Source organism: Eublepharis macularius, chromosome 4 (genome assembly GCF_028583425.1).
Source record: "Eublepharis macularius isolate TG4126 chromosome 4, MPM_Emac_v1.0, whole genome shotgun sequence".
In the NCBI taxonomy this organism is placed as follows: Eukaryota; Metazoa; Chordata; class Lepidosauria; order Squamata; family Eublepharidae; genus Eublepharis; species Eublepharis macularius.
The window spans coordinates 165,728,764-165,742,464 of NC_072793.1; the positions used below are offsets into that span (position 1 = coordinate 165,728,764).

Consider the following 13,701-nt stretch of genomic DNA (forward strand, 5'->3'; position numbering starts at 1 on the left):
AGCTGCACATTCCTAGTCAATTACAATCATGTTCTCTGCATGTTTCAAAATGTAAAGCAGTGCACAGTTCTCGGTGGCAGTCTTGCACAGATGCCCTCCACCAACTTCCTTCCCTAATTTTAACACCTTCCTAATTTGTCCCACCTGAGAAGAAAATTTCAGGGAGTAACAGAAAAGCTTTGGGAGGAAAAAATAACCTGCCTTGCCTTGCTTAATTAGACCATGAAGAACTCTTCTACCCAAGCTGTTGCTTCTGAGGAGCTCATAGACCAGGTGGAAGATTGCCAATTCATGCTGTTAATCCCCCACATCTAGCACAGAAGTATACTTCCTCTGTGTGTGGAGGCTCCATTTTTAATTTTAATTTTAATTTAATTTATTATATTTATATTCCGCCCTCCCCGCTTTCGCAGGCTCAGGGCGGATAACAAATACAAACATGATTAAAAACATTTAAAAACATTAAATAATACATTTAAAAACATTATTAATGTTTAATACCTGCTGTAGACCCATCATTTGTGAACTCATATAAACCTCTTATGAAACCTGTTTTGAAGTGATGATTGCCTCCAGGCAAAGGATTCTCTCCACGCCATTCATAAGTTTGTAAACTTCTATTATTTATATATTATACAATATCCTGTTTTTGCCTCCCAAATAAGCTGATGGGGGCAAATCCTTTGGCTGAGGCCAGACTGTCTTCCGTTTGCCTTAGTGTTCTTCACTGGGGGGTAACCAGTGAACCTCCCAGTTGCTTTTATTAATAGAAGCCAGAATGTCCTTCCCCTTCCTTCTTCAGTCTTGAGACAACTCTATCACAATGGCCCTTTGTCATCTTTCTTCTAACCCCCTCCCCATACCTCTTAAACAGGCAGGCTCAGGGCCTTGGTGTCCTGCCTATTCCATCATCCACTTTTTATAGGCAAGCCCCACAACGAATGGATGGGAGCTGCAGGAGCACACAGCTCTTCTAAGAATTTCTGGAAGTTTCTGAAGGACTATGGCCTGGAATACCAGATTTTTTTCAGGGTAGCAGTAGCTAGGGCAGGGCAGGGAAATTGGAAATCTAAGGTTTCTAAGTTCTTAGAAAGGGTGCAGAGCCAATTAGGTTGGAGTAGAAAGAAGCTAATATATCACTCTTTCCCTCTCTTTTGGGACAGATGGACTTACTAGAACTGAGGAGATTTCAGGAGAGGTGCCCTCCAATGTCATTCCTGATGGGGACTTCAAGATGAATGTTCGTTTGACAGGTAGGAGAGCAACTCAGGAGTTTTTGAACCTGGAACTTGCTTTGTCTGTAATTCTTTGATTGTCAGCTTTTAAGGCGTGGTTTCAAATGAAGGAGATTGTATTTTCCCTACCATTTTGCTAAGAGTAATTCTCCTGTTAAAGAATTCTGGTAACTTATAATTCTGTAAGGGGGCTTGGGTTTGTCTCTTCACTGTTCTTATCCAAGAAGTCCTCTAGGCCTTCAAAAAACTCCTGGAAAAATGTCCACCCATCAGCTTTCCCTCATCCTAGAGCTCCAATAACATATCAAGCATGGATATGCAATACCAGAGAAGAAGGAAAAGTAGTTGAGAAGAGGTGAAGTTTTGAAGGAAAAGCCAGAGGAAGGAGAAGAGTTCATACCTTCTTTCTCTCCTTCATGCCGTTTCTACATTGCAGAATTTCCTCTTTCAAAAAAAAAAAGTAGCGGGGATTTTTCTTGCAGTTACATCTGTGTTTAGCTTTGAGAGCAGAAATTTCATCATAGAACTACAGGATTTCTTATTTGAATGCCTTGATAATGACTAGCCCGGACCCCTTCTAGATTTCTGTGGGCATGGGAGGGGGGCAATTTTCACTGATTTTCCTCCTCCTTTGTAGATCAAACTGTCCCCCCAAATACTGCTCCCCAAAGAAAAACTTGGCGAGGGAGAAGAATGGGAGGTCTCCTGAGGAAGGGGGTTCACCAAAAACCACTCCCCTCCTTGCATTCAAGGAAATCTAGATAGGATCCAAACCACAGTTTTGCAATCTCGATATACAATACCTGGACATGGTTTTATACTGTATTTTGGATGGTGTCTTTCCCAGCATATTCCTATATATAATATCCTATTCATCATTCCCCCCCTAACTGTTATCTCCTGTTCTTTGTGCAGGTTCAGTGCCAGTTGACACCCTAGAGAATTCTCTGTCCCCAGAGGGTGTGTCGAAATTGCTACATGTTCCATCTGGGTGTGCGGAACAAACATTGGTAAAATTGGCTCCGGCAATCTATGCCATGCACTACCTGGACAAGACAGAGCAGTGGAGCAAGCTGAAAGCAGATAGCAAGCAACAAGCTCTGGAAAATCTACGCATAGGTGACTAGGATGCAAATTGGGGTACACGAGGACGGTACTTAAAGTGGTGGACATAGAAAACTGTAGCGTGCGGGTTGCTGAGTAGATAAATGTGGATCCTGTAGAACATTTGTGTTCTTAAAAATGACTAGGTGTGTTCCCAGCGGTTGTGCCTGTCAGTGGTTAGTAGCTGTCATAACTATTAAATGTGGGGAATAACCAATCAACATAGCAATTAAGAACAGAACTTTTGAGTTTGGATGCAGCTTGCCTCTGAGTAAAAGATGTTGGAAACAAACAATAGAGGTGGCTGTCCCCTTCCTGCCCTGTTTAGGAGCATCCTAGAGGCATTGATCTGGGTGGTTGAATTGCACATTACAATATTTGTTGTGTTGTGCTGGGATTCCCCAACCTGACTTTGAAGCACTCAGTCGTATGCCAAGTGTACAGAGCTCCAGTTTGTACTGAGACCTCAGCACAGGGGGAGACGGAGTTTAAGCGCCTCTCCTCTCGTGCCATTTTCACAACCCAAAATGGCTCCAGGGCACTGTGCACCAATAACACCCTGGGGGGGGGGCGGTGAAGCCTCCCCCTCACTGCAGTAACAATCCAATTTGGGATCATATGTGCTTAGGAAATGAGTTCCCAGCAGCATGGCATGGGACTGCTTCAGAGGCAGATTGGGGGAAACCCCATCGTAATGCAAAACTTTGCTCCAAGAAAAGACCTTCAGCAGTTCTCTGTTCCTATCATGTATTGTGTTTGTCTTTATGCTCCATGTAGAGCCTCTGAATTGACAATATAAAAACCCAGATAAAATGAATGCTATCAAAGCAAAGATCTTGCCAAGAGGGAGCAAAGGGCCATGGTCCTGTCTTTCAGACAGAGAGCAGGAATACATGGTTCCAGATGCTCTGTTGTCTCTCCCTCCACAGGCTACGAGCGAATGCTCACTTTCCGGAAAACGGACGGGTCCTATGGGGTTTTTTCCAGCCTTCCCGGGAGTACTTGGTAAGACCCAATGAGTGACCCGGTTTCCACAGAGACCTCTGAGAGACTGGAGCAAATTTGGTTCTTAGGATGAATCCTGCCCCTGAAGCCACTGGGTTCCACCAGCAGAGATCAATAATCTGCATTTTCATGGCAGGATTGATAAAGTGTCCAGAGCATAGGATTTGTTGGCAGGCCCGGGTTCAAATCTCTACCCAGTCGTAAAGGTGACTGGGTGGCCTCAGGCAAATCTCTGGCTCTCTCTCTGGGCCAGGCTAGAAGTGATGAATTACACTTGAATGGCAAGTGAACAGACTCACGTGTATTCCTCCTTGTTCACTTGCACTCCTCTCAATCACTCAAGTGTAATTCGTCCCTTCTAGCTTGGCCCTCTGACTTATCTCATGGGATTTTGGAATGGGGGATGGCCTACAGAGGTCACAAATCAATAATTACTGGAGTATCTGACGGCGCATCTCCAGCCCTGCCAACCACCCCTTTCTTGAATTGCTTTCAGGGTGACAGCTTTTGTAGTCAAGATTTTTTCTCTGGCCCATGAATACCAGGCCGTGGATGAAGACGGGATCCGAGAGTCAGTGCAATGGCTGCTGAGAAAGCAAAAGGCTGATGGCTCCTTCCAGGAACAAGCACCCGTCACCGTCCGACTGCATGTGAGCTCTCATACCGCTCTTGTGATGGCCCACTGTTCCCATTTGCCATGGTGTGCCATGGTGCATTTACTTAAGTTGTATGCTGCCTAACTGGGTGCCTATGTTCATAGAATCGTGTGTCCAAATGGGAACCAAAAGGCCATCAACAGCTTCTCTGGGTACTAAGGCAAAGAGTGGGCAGTGAATATTGCTTCTCGGCCTTTAGACGACGGATCAAGGGTAGTGTAGTGAGAAGTCAATGGTCACTTCAAAGCGCTGATCTACGCATGGCAGTAAACATTGATCTGGGAACGGCTGCTGTTACTTCTCTGCTGAAAAGCAGCAGAGGTTGGGAGTGAGTGTGGTTTTGCAGGGTGGAGGGAACAGCTGATATGTGCACGCTTTCTTCTTTCCCTCTCTCTCCACTCGGCTTTTTTTCTCAGCTGGAATTCCCAGACATGTTTATCACTGTTTGGGGGCAAGGGGGAACATGACGAAGTAGTAGAAGAAACGTAGAAGAAAGCCAGTTAAGTAGAAGTAGAACCAGTTAACCAGCAGTAGAAGAAATGCAGAGGGAGAGCCAGTTTGGTGTAGTGGTTAAGAGCATGGGAGTGTAATCTGGAGAACCGGGTTTGATTTCCCCACTCCTCCACTTGAAGCCAGCTGGGTGACCTTGAGTCAGTCACAGCTTCTAGGAGCTCTCTCAGCCCCACCCACCTCACTGGATGTTTGCTGTTGTGGGGATAATAATGGCATACTTTGTAAACCACTCTGAGTGGGCGTTAAGTTGTTTTGAAGAACGGTATATAAATTGAATGTTATAATATTATTATTAAGCATATACTCTGCCTCCTACTGCTTCTACTCTCCAAATTGTCCCACTGGGAGTCCTAAGACCACGCAAGGCTCTTTACTAGCCTGCTGGAGTGGTAACACGACCTAAGACAGTAACCTCACTAAAATTCCTACAAAACGTTGCGTTTATCAACTTTCAAAATTTCACATGGGCCTTCCTACTTTCTCTCTTAACTCTCATATGTGTTTGAAACTGGAGCATTTCAGACTGGAATACCTCATTTTCTCATGTAAAGCCAACATTTCCACATCAATAATAAATTGTACAAAAGAGCATTTAAGGATGTTGGTTGGCACAGAGAGCTTAAATCCAGAGACAAACCAGCGTACTAGATAAAAATAGGTTTATTAATAGGTGTTGGGTTATGATTATGATTAGCAGAGTAGAGCATTGCACAGCAGATAAAGAATCACAGAGACGTGTGTTGAGCTTCTAAAATAATGTTTACTACATAAAGGATAAAATAATAAAGGTTACATTGGTGATAAAATAAAGAAGAGCTAACTCAGTTCCTTCGTCCTTACATGCTGGAGATAACGGTGCAACTGGCTAGTGGGCAATGGCGTCCTGGACAAAGGAAAGAATGTTAATTGCCCCCAATAAACCAATAATCAATCCTAGATTTGTTCATTAGGCATGCAACTCCCCTTTGCCCTGGCGGGACATCTAACTGGCCTCAACCTAACTAATTATGCCTAGCTAAACACAAACAGATTAACCCTTTCATGACAGAAGAGAATGACACTTGTAAATTCCCAACAATAGGCAATCCAATTACTTGACATTCCAATCATAAGTAAAGAAGGTATATCAAAATCAGTCTAGAAAGGAAATTTTTTTCTCCTTTAAATGGTATAAAAAACTAAGGCGTTTCCATGCTTTAGTTAGCCAGCTCCTGAAAGTGCTTCCTTTTAGCCCCTTTCAAAAATTCCGGGATGGCTCTGGCAGTGTGAATCTAGACTCTTTAACCCAGCCACATGCCTTGAGGCATCATGTAGATAGGAAATGAAACAAAAGACTTCCCTCAGATTGTGATAAGGGTGCCTACCAACCCATTCTTAGCCTAGTGATATGAACCAATATCTTGCATGTCAAAGAGCGATGGCCACAGGTGTGAAAATCCAGTTAGAACTGGTGAAGGCTTGAATGATGCCATGCATCAGAGTAGGGTAGCTGCACATCTGCCTGGCAACAATCGCAGTTGGCGTCATTTATTTTGTGTATGTATGTACATTATTTATAGTCTGTCTTTTTCACCAAGGTGGATTATCTATATAAAGACAAGTGTCCTGACTGACTCATCAATGCCCAGCCCAAACCCCTGGACCTAGAAACATGAAATTTGGGGAGAACATTACTTTCATGATGTAAACACCCACTAAGAAGGGATTTTAAGAAATTTACCTTCTAAGGTTGTAAAAAGGGGTCAAATGTGTTTTCCCAAGAGATACAGCTTCCCTGTATGGCTGGCAGGCTGCTGCCTGCTTACGCCCATGCCCACTCGGCCACTCTTCCATGATTGGACCAGCCTTTCAACGTCATTTGCATATGTGGGCTGATTGGTCCTTACCCCAACATTCTAAACAGTATGCAGTTGCTATTGGGAGTCATTGAATGTGTCCTGAGGTAAAATGCACCTCCCAGTCTTCCCCTAAAAGTTCACTAGGGTTGCCAACTCAAAAAAAAGTTACATACCCATAAGTATTATAACTGGATTTAAAGAAGTAAAATACTATAGTGAAGCATGAGTATCAAGCTAGTACAGTATAAAACTGAGCATTCCAGAAAAGGAAGGACGATTGGAGAAATCCACAACTATACTTCTTATAGATAGCAAAACCAACTATGTGCATACTGTAGTAGTTACAATTAGCCGCTTTGCTGGACTAAGCTAGCTTCCAGAAATGAAGAGTGGAAATGACAAGCAAGTTTGTTGAATTGAAGCATGTTACCACCTTCAGGTTAGGCTCCTATGTAGTTTTATGCCAGCTTGTGGGAAACACAAGAAGGTCCTTACAAAGTGGTTTTTAACCTTGCCACCCAGTGGTTCTAAGTTCTACAACAAAACTTCCCCAGTTAAGAAATTCTTTTTCTGTTTCCCAAGGGTGGTGTTCGTGGTATTCATGAGCGTGTCTCCCTTGCGGCGTTTGTCACCATTGCGTTGAAGCGAGCCTTGGTCATATATATGGTAAAGGAGGAGGATCCTAAGAAGCAAGAGAAGCAAGAACAACTGAAACAAGTGGTATGCCGAGAGAGGGTCAAAGATTGGGCTATGTAGACACCATGCTGAATCAATTACCGTTTTGTCCTCCAATAATCCAAATCCTGTGCCAACCAAACTAGGCGCCAGTGGGGTTGCCAGCCTCCAGATGGTAGCTGGAGATCTCCCAGAATTACAACCCATCTCCAAAGTACAGAGGTCAGTTCCGCTGGAGAAAACGGCAGCTTCAGAGGATGGCCTCTATGGTTTCATATTCCTGCTGAGCTCCCTCCCCTCCCAAAACTGTGTCCTCCCCAGACACTGCCTTCAAACCTCCAAGTATTTCCCAAGCCAAAGTTGGCAACTACAGGCACTGAGATAGCGTGAACCAAGACGTCCAACTGTGCTGAATTCTTAAGTGGGAGGTGGGATGGGAAGATCAAAGTACAACATGGGTGAAGTTCCTACATTTCTTACAGTATCTACTTTCAACAAACTTTGATATATGCCACATGCAGGTTTCTGGATTTTGGGAGCTCGTTAAGACAATTAAAGCAACATTGTCTTGGGTCCAAACTTGGTTCAGTGGTCTGAATGAGTAAACTGCATTTCAGTCATCCAGCACTGAATTTGCCCTTCAGGATTTCATTAATATCATACAGAATTATAATATCTGTGATGGTTGCACTTGTTCCACATGTTTAGTAGCCCTTCATTTTAAAAGGTAAGGGTAGTCCCCCGTGCAAGCACTGAGTCATTACTGACCCATGGTGCAGACGTCGCATCACAACATTTTCTTGGCAGACTTTTTTTTAAAAAAATTATATTTTATTCAACGTTTTCAATATTGGCAGACTTTTTGTTATGGGGTGGTTTGCCATTCCCTTCCCCAGTAATCTACACTTTACCCCCAGGAAACTGGGTACCGACCTTGGAAGGATGGAAGGTTGAGTCAACCTTGAGCCGGCTACCTGAACCCAGCTTCCGGCCAGGATTGAACTCAGAGCGAGACCACAAGTGACGCCTGACACTAGTTGGACACTTGTCAGCTTTCCTCAAGTTTTGATGGGAAACGTAGGCATCCTGGTCTTGCAGCTTGACTCTCTGACTGCTGTCCAATGGACTTTTCAACTGTCACTTGTCCAACATTCTGCCAAGCTGCCTACATTTCCCATCAAAACTTGAGGGAAGCTGACAAGTGTCCAACCTGCGTCAGGCATCACTTGTGGTCCCGCTCTCAGGTAGCGAGCAGAGCTTGGGCTGCAGTACTGCAACTGCACCATGGGGCTCTTCTTATCCCTTCATCAAGAAGTCTTTAATATAAATTTTTATATAATATATTTATTGTTCTGTGTTTTGTGGGTTTCTTTAAAATATTTTAGAGTCTATTTTTGTATACTCATGGATTTTGTCTACTTCCTTAGCTTTTTCCTCCAGAAGAGCAACTAAATCACCCAGTTATGCCACTCCTTGCCTAACTGAGTCCCTGGTCTTTCCCCCTTTTATTTATTTTTACTTTCTTATTTAAATAATTTACCCAGTAGATTACCCTCTAAAAAGATCAACAAGGCAACTGCTTACATTAAAAAAATCAAATACAAAAATGATTTAGGGGAGGGGGGAATAAGAGGGCAGACACAATGAAGGGAGGGAAGGCTGCATGGTATAGCCCAATCTCAACAGATCTCAGAAGCTAAGCATGGTCGGTACTTGGGTGGGATACCACCAAGGAAGACTCTGCAGAGGAAGGCAATGGCAAACCATCTCTGCTTACTTGCCCCTTGCTGAGGTTGCCATAAGTAGTTGGTTGCAACTCAACAGTATGCATGTATGAAACAAAGCAGAAATGAAACAAAGCAGAAATAAAAAACAGTTGCCCCTCTATCTCCTAAAAAGTTTTTTGAAAGAGAATTGAGCCGTTTTCACACTGCTTACCTTCCCTCGCAACGACCCAGAACATCGTGCAAAAAACACACAAGATCGCGTTTTCTCGCACGAGATTTGCGCGACATCGCACAAATCTTGCGTGAGAAAACGCGATCTGCGTTTTTTGCGCGACGTTCCGGGTTGTTGCGAGGGAAGGAAAGCAGTGTGAAAACAGCCTTGGTCTTCCCTTGTCTTCTGAAACTTGACACTGAAGTAGGCAAATGTTCCTATGAAAAAGGCTCGATCCCTTGTGGCCACCCTCTGAGAGTCCATGGAGCAGAAGCTCCCAAGGTGACCCGAGTGACTGGGCATATCTGTATCGGAGGATGCGGTCTTTGAGATATGCTGGATGCAGATCGTATAGATTTTTACGGATCAATATAGGCACTTCGTGAACTATGCCCAGAAACAAACTGAAGGTCTGTAAAACTTCAGACCATTTACAACAGACATGACCTCCCCTTGAGACTTGGTGGGAAAGTGCCGTCGAGGTCTCTCTCTCGAGATCTAACTCTGTTTACTTCTTTTCAGAAACAAAGCTTAGCACAGGCCACTTCCTTCCTGGCCCGCTCACTTGACTATCCATCCCTGGATCCCTACCCAGTTGCCATCTCCAGTTATGCCCTCTCACTTGCTTCGGATAACCAGTCGGCAATCGCTGCTGCCGATGCCTTCCTGAGGAGACTCGCCACAGAGGATCAAAGTACTGGCTCTCTGTTAATTAATTAATCTCTGTTCTGAGGCTGGAAGATTTAAAGCCATGTAGTACATGGGGAGGTCTAGGGTTGCCAACCTTTAGGTAGGGCAAAAAGAAAGGAGAGGCTCCTCAACACAATATATCCAAGTAACAAGAGTAGTAAAAGCAACACGTGAAGGATTCCATTAACCATATGGAAGTAATAAAGATGTGATTTACTTATAATGAGACTGAGAAGTCATTCACAAAAATAGCATGTCAATATCAGTTAATCATAAATATAACCTCAGTAGCAACAAACCAACGTCCTTCGAGGCGTCCCGACTACTCCAACACCACCTGTAAGAAAAAACAGAAGTTATGGCAAACAGCGGATTTGAGTTGAATTTACCATACAGGAACTAACGTATTGGACCCTTCCTGGAGTCTATACGGATTGATTTACTGGACCGTAAGGTTTACTGATATTGTTGTATTACAAAGTGGCTTGATTCACGGTTACGTTGGTTTGTTGTTATATTTATGATTAACTGATACTGACACGCGATTTTTGTGAATGGCTTTTCAGGCTCATTATAAGTCAATCACATCTTTATTACTTCTATATGGTTAATTGAATCCTTCATGTGTAACCTCCAGGTAGGGCCTGGAGATCTCCTGGAATTACAATGGATCTCCAAAGTAGAGGTCAGTTCCCCTGGAGAAAATGGCTGCTTTGGAGGGCGGGTGGACTCACTGGCATTATAACCGGCTTAACGCCCTCTCCTTCCCAAACCCCGCTCTCCCCAGTCTCCCTCTCCAAATCTCCAGGAATTTCCCAACCTGGAGCTGGCAACCCTAGGGGGGGACAGGGCTTTAGTAATTCAGCCAGAGTATGGGAGATACGGGGTTTTCTTAACTCTTCGTCTCGTTGCTTAGATACCATATGTTCTCAACTGGTCTGAGGCTTAATTCACAGATAACCAAGTTGATGCTGGAACCACTGAAAAACTGCCATGGTTGGGTTCCTTTGTCACCTAGGTAATAACGCCTTTAAAACCATTTTCCCTTACACTGGCTGATTCCGCACACGTTGGATAATGCACTTTCAATGCACTTTATCAATAGTTTGAGGTGGATTTTTTGTTCCGCGCACGAAAAAATCCGTTCCAAATGATCTATAAAGAGGATTGGAAGTGCATTATCCAACATGTGCGGAATCAGCCTATATTTAAGGCACCATGGCTGTCCTCTTCAGATACAGGCAAGGGAAGGAATGGTGGGATAATGGTAAACAAGAATCTCTGGTGTTGTCTCTTGGGGTCTGATTACATGTGTGCTAAACATGAGGTGGATAGAAACTCAGACTCAGCTAGCATTTAACATGTGACCGCACTCACCTTTAAAATGGTGTGTGTGTGGGGGGGGATGGGCTTTTTTAGTCCCTGCTTTCCACCTAGTGTGCTTTTGCAGATAGAAGAGAGTCCCAGAGGGAGGGCTGTTCATCTTAAGTATGACAAACAGTGCGCCTCCCCATGGCCCCTTCCTTTCTGCAAAAGTGCACTGAATGGAAAGTAGGGACTGATAAAGCCACTCCTGCCTGCCTGTGCCTTGGGAACCCATTTCCCTCTACAGATACACCATTTTGAAGGTGCGTAGTCACATGTTCAACACCTCATGTTCAGTGCACATGTAATCCAAGCAAGTGGCTTGGGAAAAGTGCACAACTTTCACATGGGTCCATACAGGTCACTTCTGACTGTCCATGTCTCCACTTTCTCCCCACCCCCTGACAGTTAAGGAGCCCTTCTGGTCTCAGATTCCCTGGTTTCTCTACCAGCAGGAGACAGGAACTTTTGCTGCTCATCTCCCTTGGTGTCAAGCTATCACGCTTAGTATGGTAGGAAATGAAATTGTGTTTTCTTACACTCGTGCTTCCAGACAACACAGTGATGTACTGGGCAGCAACCGAAGCGGACCGCATGCAGGGAGAGAGGCGCTGGTCCAGCGTGCCGTCTGTCTCAGCTATCACAGTGGAGGCCACGGGCTACGGGCTCCTTTACTTAGTACAGCAAAATGACACTGAAGCAGCTAGCAAGGTGGCCAAGTGGCTGACAGAGCAGAGGAACTATGGAGGAGGCTTCAAATCTACCCAGGTACTTCCTGATTTAACTGGAATGTTTGCATTTGGAAAAGGGGCGGTGGAGTCAGGACATCCGAGGGCCAAACTAGGGCCGATTCCAGACGACTAACCTGAAGGCGCTGCATGCCGCCATGTTCCGGATCGCGACGGGGAAAATGCGAAATATCGCGTTTTCTCGCGGGACGTCGTGCCAAACTCGCGTGAGAAAACGCGATATTTCGCGTTTTCCCCGTCGCAATCCAGAACATGGCGGCATGCAGCGCCTTCAGGTTAGTCGTCTGGAATCGGCCTAGATTTAAGGGTGTGCACTAAAAAAATTAAGTATTTAAAGGTTTGGGTATCATAAATCTGATAAATATTGGTATTCCCAATCTTCAGGTCCAAAAATATCAGAGTAATAATCAGATTTGGCTTTTTCAGGGAAACCGAATATATTTAAGGCCATTATTCCCTGTGGGGGAATGTTTCCAGGGGGGCTGAAGGGTCTGTTTTTAATACAAACGGCACCAAAATGCAGCATAGTGAGGGCTGCCTGTCATTTAAAGACCACCCCAAGTTCCAAGTGAATTGGACCAAGGGGTCTGATTCCATAGGCCCCTGAACAAGGTCCCCCCGGCCACTCTCTATTGTGGACAATCACGTGCTTTCTCTAGGACCAGGAAGGCTTAGTCGAACATGGAACATCAACCACTGACCCCCCCCACCCCCCCAAAACTAACAAAGTCCAAAATCCCAGCAGAACCCGCCTGACAGAACACTTCGCCCTGAACGTTCAGCTTGAGTCCCCCCTTTTTCTTTGCTTTCCCTTGCTTCCCTGCAAGAGAGGGGAGAAGGAGGTGACTTTCAAAGACAAGTGGTATTGCATGTTAGGGAGAGCTACTGCACTGTCTATGTTCCATAACAGACTTAAAGTTTGATAGTATCAGATCGGTGGGAGAAATTCATTGGCCTGGTTAATTTATATATATTGGAGCTACCCAAACTCCTGGCTTCTCTACTGACCTCTTCCCTCCTCCCCCAGGACACGGTAGTGGCTTTGGAAGCTCTATCTCAGTATTGGATCAGTAGCTATAAGAAGGAAGACAATGAACTGAAGGTGACCTTCACGGTTCCTGGAAAAGGTTTACCATTCCAGGTGTCATTGGGGAGGTCTGCTGACACAGTCCAGGAAGAGCTGCAGGTATGTAAGCCGATGTTGCCCATTCCGAGCAGTTCTCCAGGGTGACGATTGGGGGGTGTTGTTTTTTTGCATCCATTCCTTGCCTTTGATTGGTTGATTTCCTCTCTCTCCCCTTTGTTGGGCAGGCCCAATGATCGGGGCTGTGTGGCTTCTGCACCAAGAAAACCCTCTCTGTGCTGGACTCAGATTCCTAAAACGAACTGCTTAAACAAAGCCAATGTATTTATATAGGCCGTTTCCACATGTTGTTAAAGCAACGGGCTACTTAATGCTGGCGTGGTTTTTTTTACAGATTCCAGATGCCTCCGATTTCAAAGTGGAGGCAGGCAGTTTGTCTTTCGTCTGATCAGCGTCTTTTCCGAGACCGGGATTTCCTGCTCTTTCCTGTGCAGGGTCAAGGATGCTGATCAGACGGAAGACAAACTGCCTGCTTCCGCTCTGAAATTGGAGGCATCTGGAATCTGTAAAAAAAAAACCCCCGCCAGCATTGAGTAAGTAGCCTGTTGCTTTAGCAACATGTGGAAACGGCCATAGAATGCTTTCTCCCACAAAGGCTAGCTCACAAAATTCCAGTTAATAAAATAAAACCCTTCTGTATTTTCATTTCTAACAGCACATCTGTGTGGCTTGTAGCTTTCACATTTTGGGGTACAAAATTTGATGGTTTTAAAGCAAAATTTTTATATTCCCTTTTTTTGTAATCATATACCAAAATATATCGTATACATAGCCTAGACCCTATAAAGG

The 13,701-nt window shown here is 44.6% G+C and overlaps 1 protein-coding gene across 1 annotated transcript in view; it reads left to right on the forward strand.

Moving 5' to 3' along the window:
* Nucleotides 1-13,701, forward strand: part of LOC129329363 (complement C4-A-like) — an 81,242-nt gene that overhangs the window by 48,155 nt on the left and 19,386 nt on the right. The window contains exons 23-30 of the mRNA XM_054978901.1: nucleotides 1,164-1,253; nucleotides 2,151-2,354; nucleotides 3,269-3,344; nucleotides 3,841-3,994; nucleotides 6,934-7,071; nucleotides 9,487-9,658; nucleotides 11,573-11,787; nucleotides 12,796-12,954. Coding sequence (XP_054834876.1) covers nucleotides 1,164-1,253; nucleotides 2,151-2,354; nucleotides 3,269-3,344; nucleotides 3,841-3,994; nucleotides 6,934-7,071; nucleotides 9,487-9,658; nucleotides 11,573-11,787; nucleotides 12,796-12,954 — 1,208 coding nt within the window. The remainder of the gene's footprint in view (nucleotides 1-1,163; nucleotides 1,254-2,150; nucleotides 2,355-3,268; nucleotides 3,345-3,840; nucleotides 3,995-6,933; nucleotides 7,072-9,486; nucleotides 9,659-11,572; nucleotides 11,788-12,795; nucleotides 12,955-13,701) is intronic.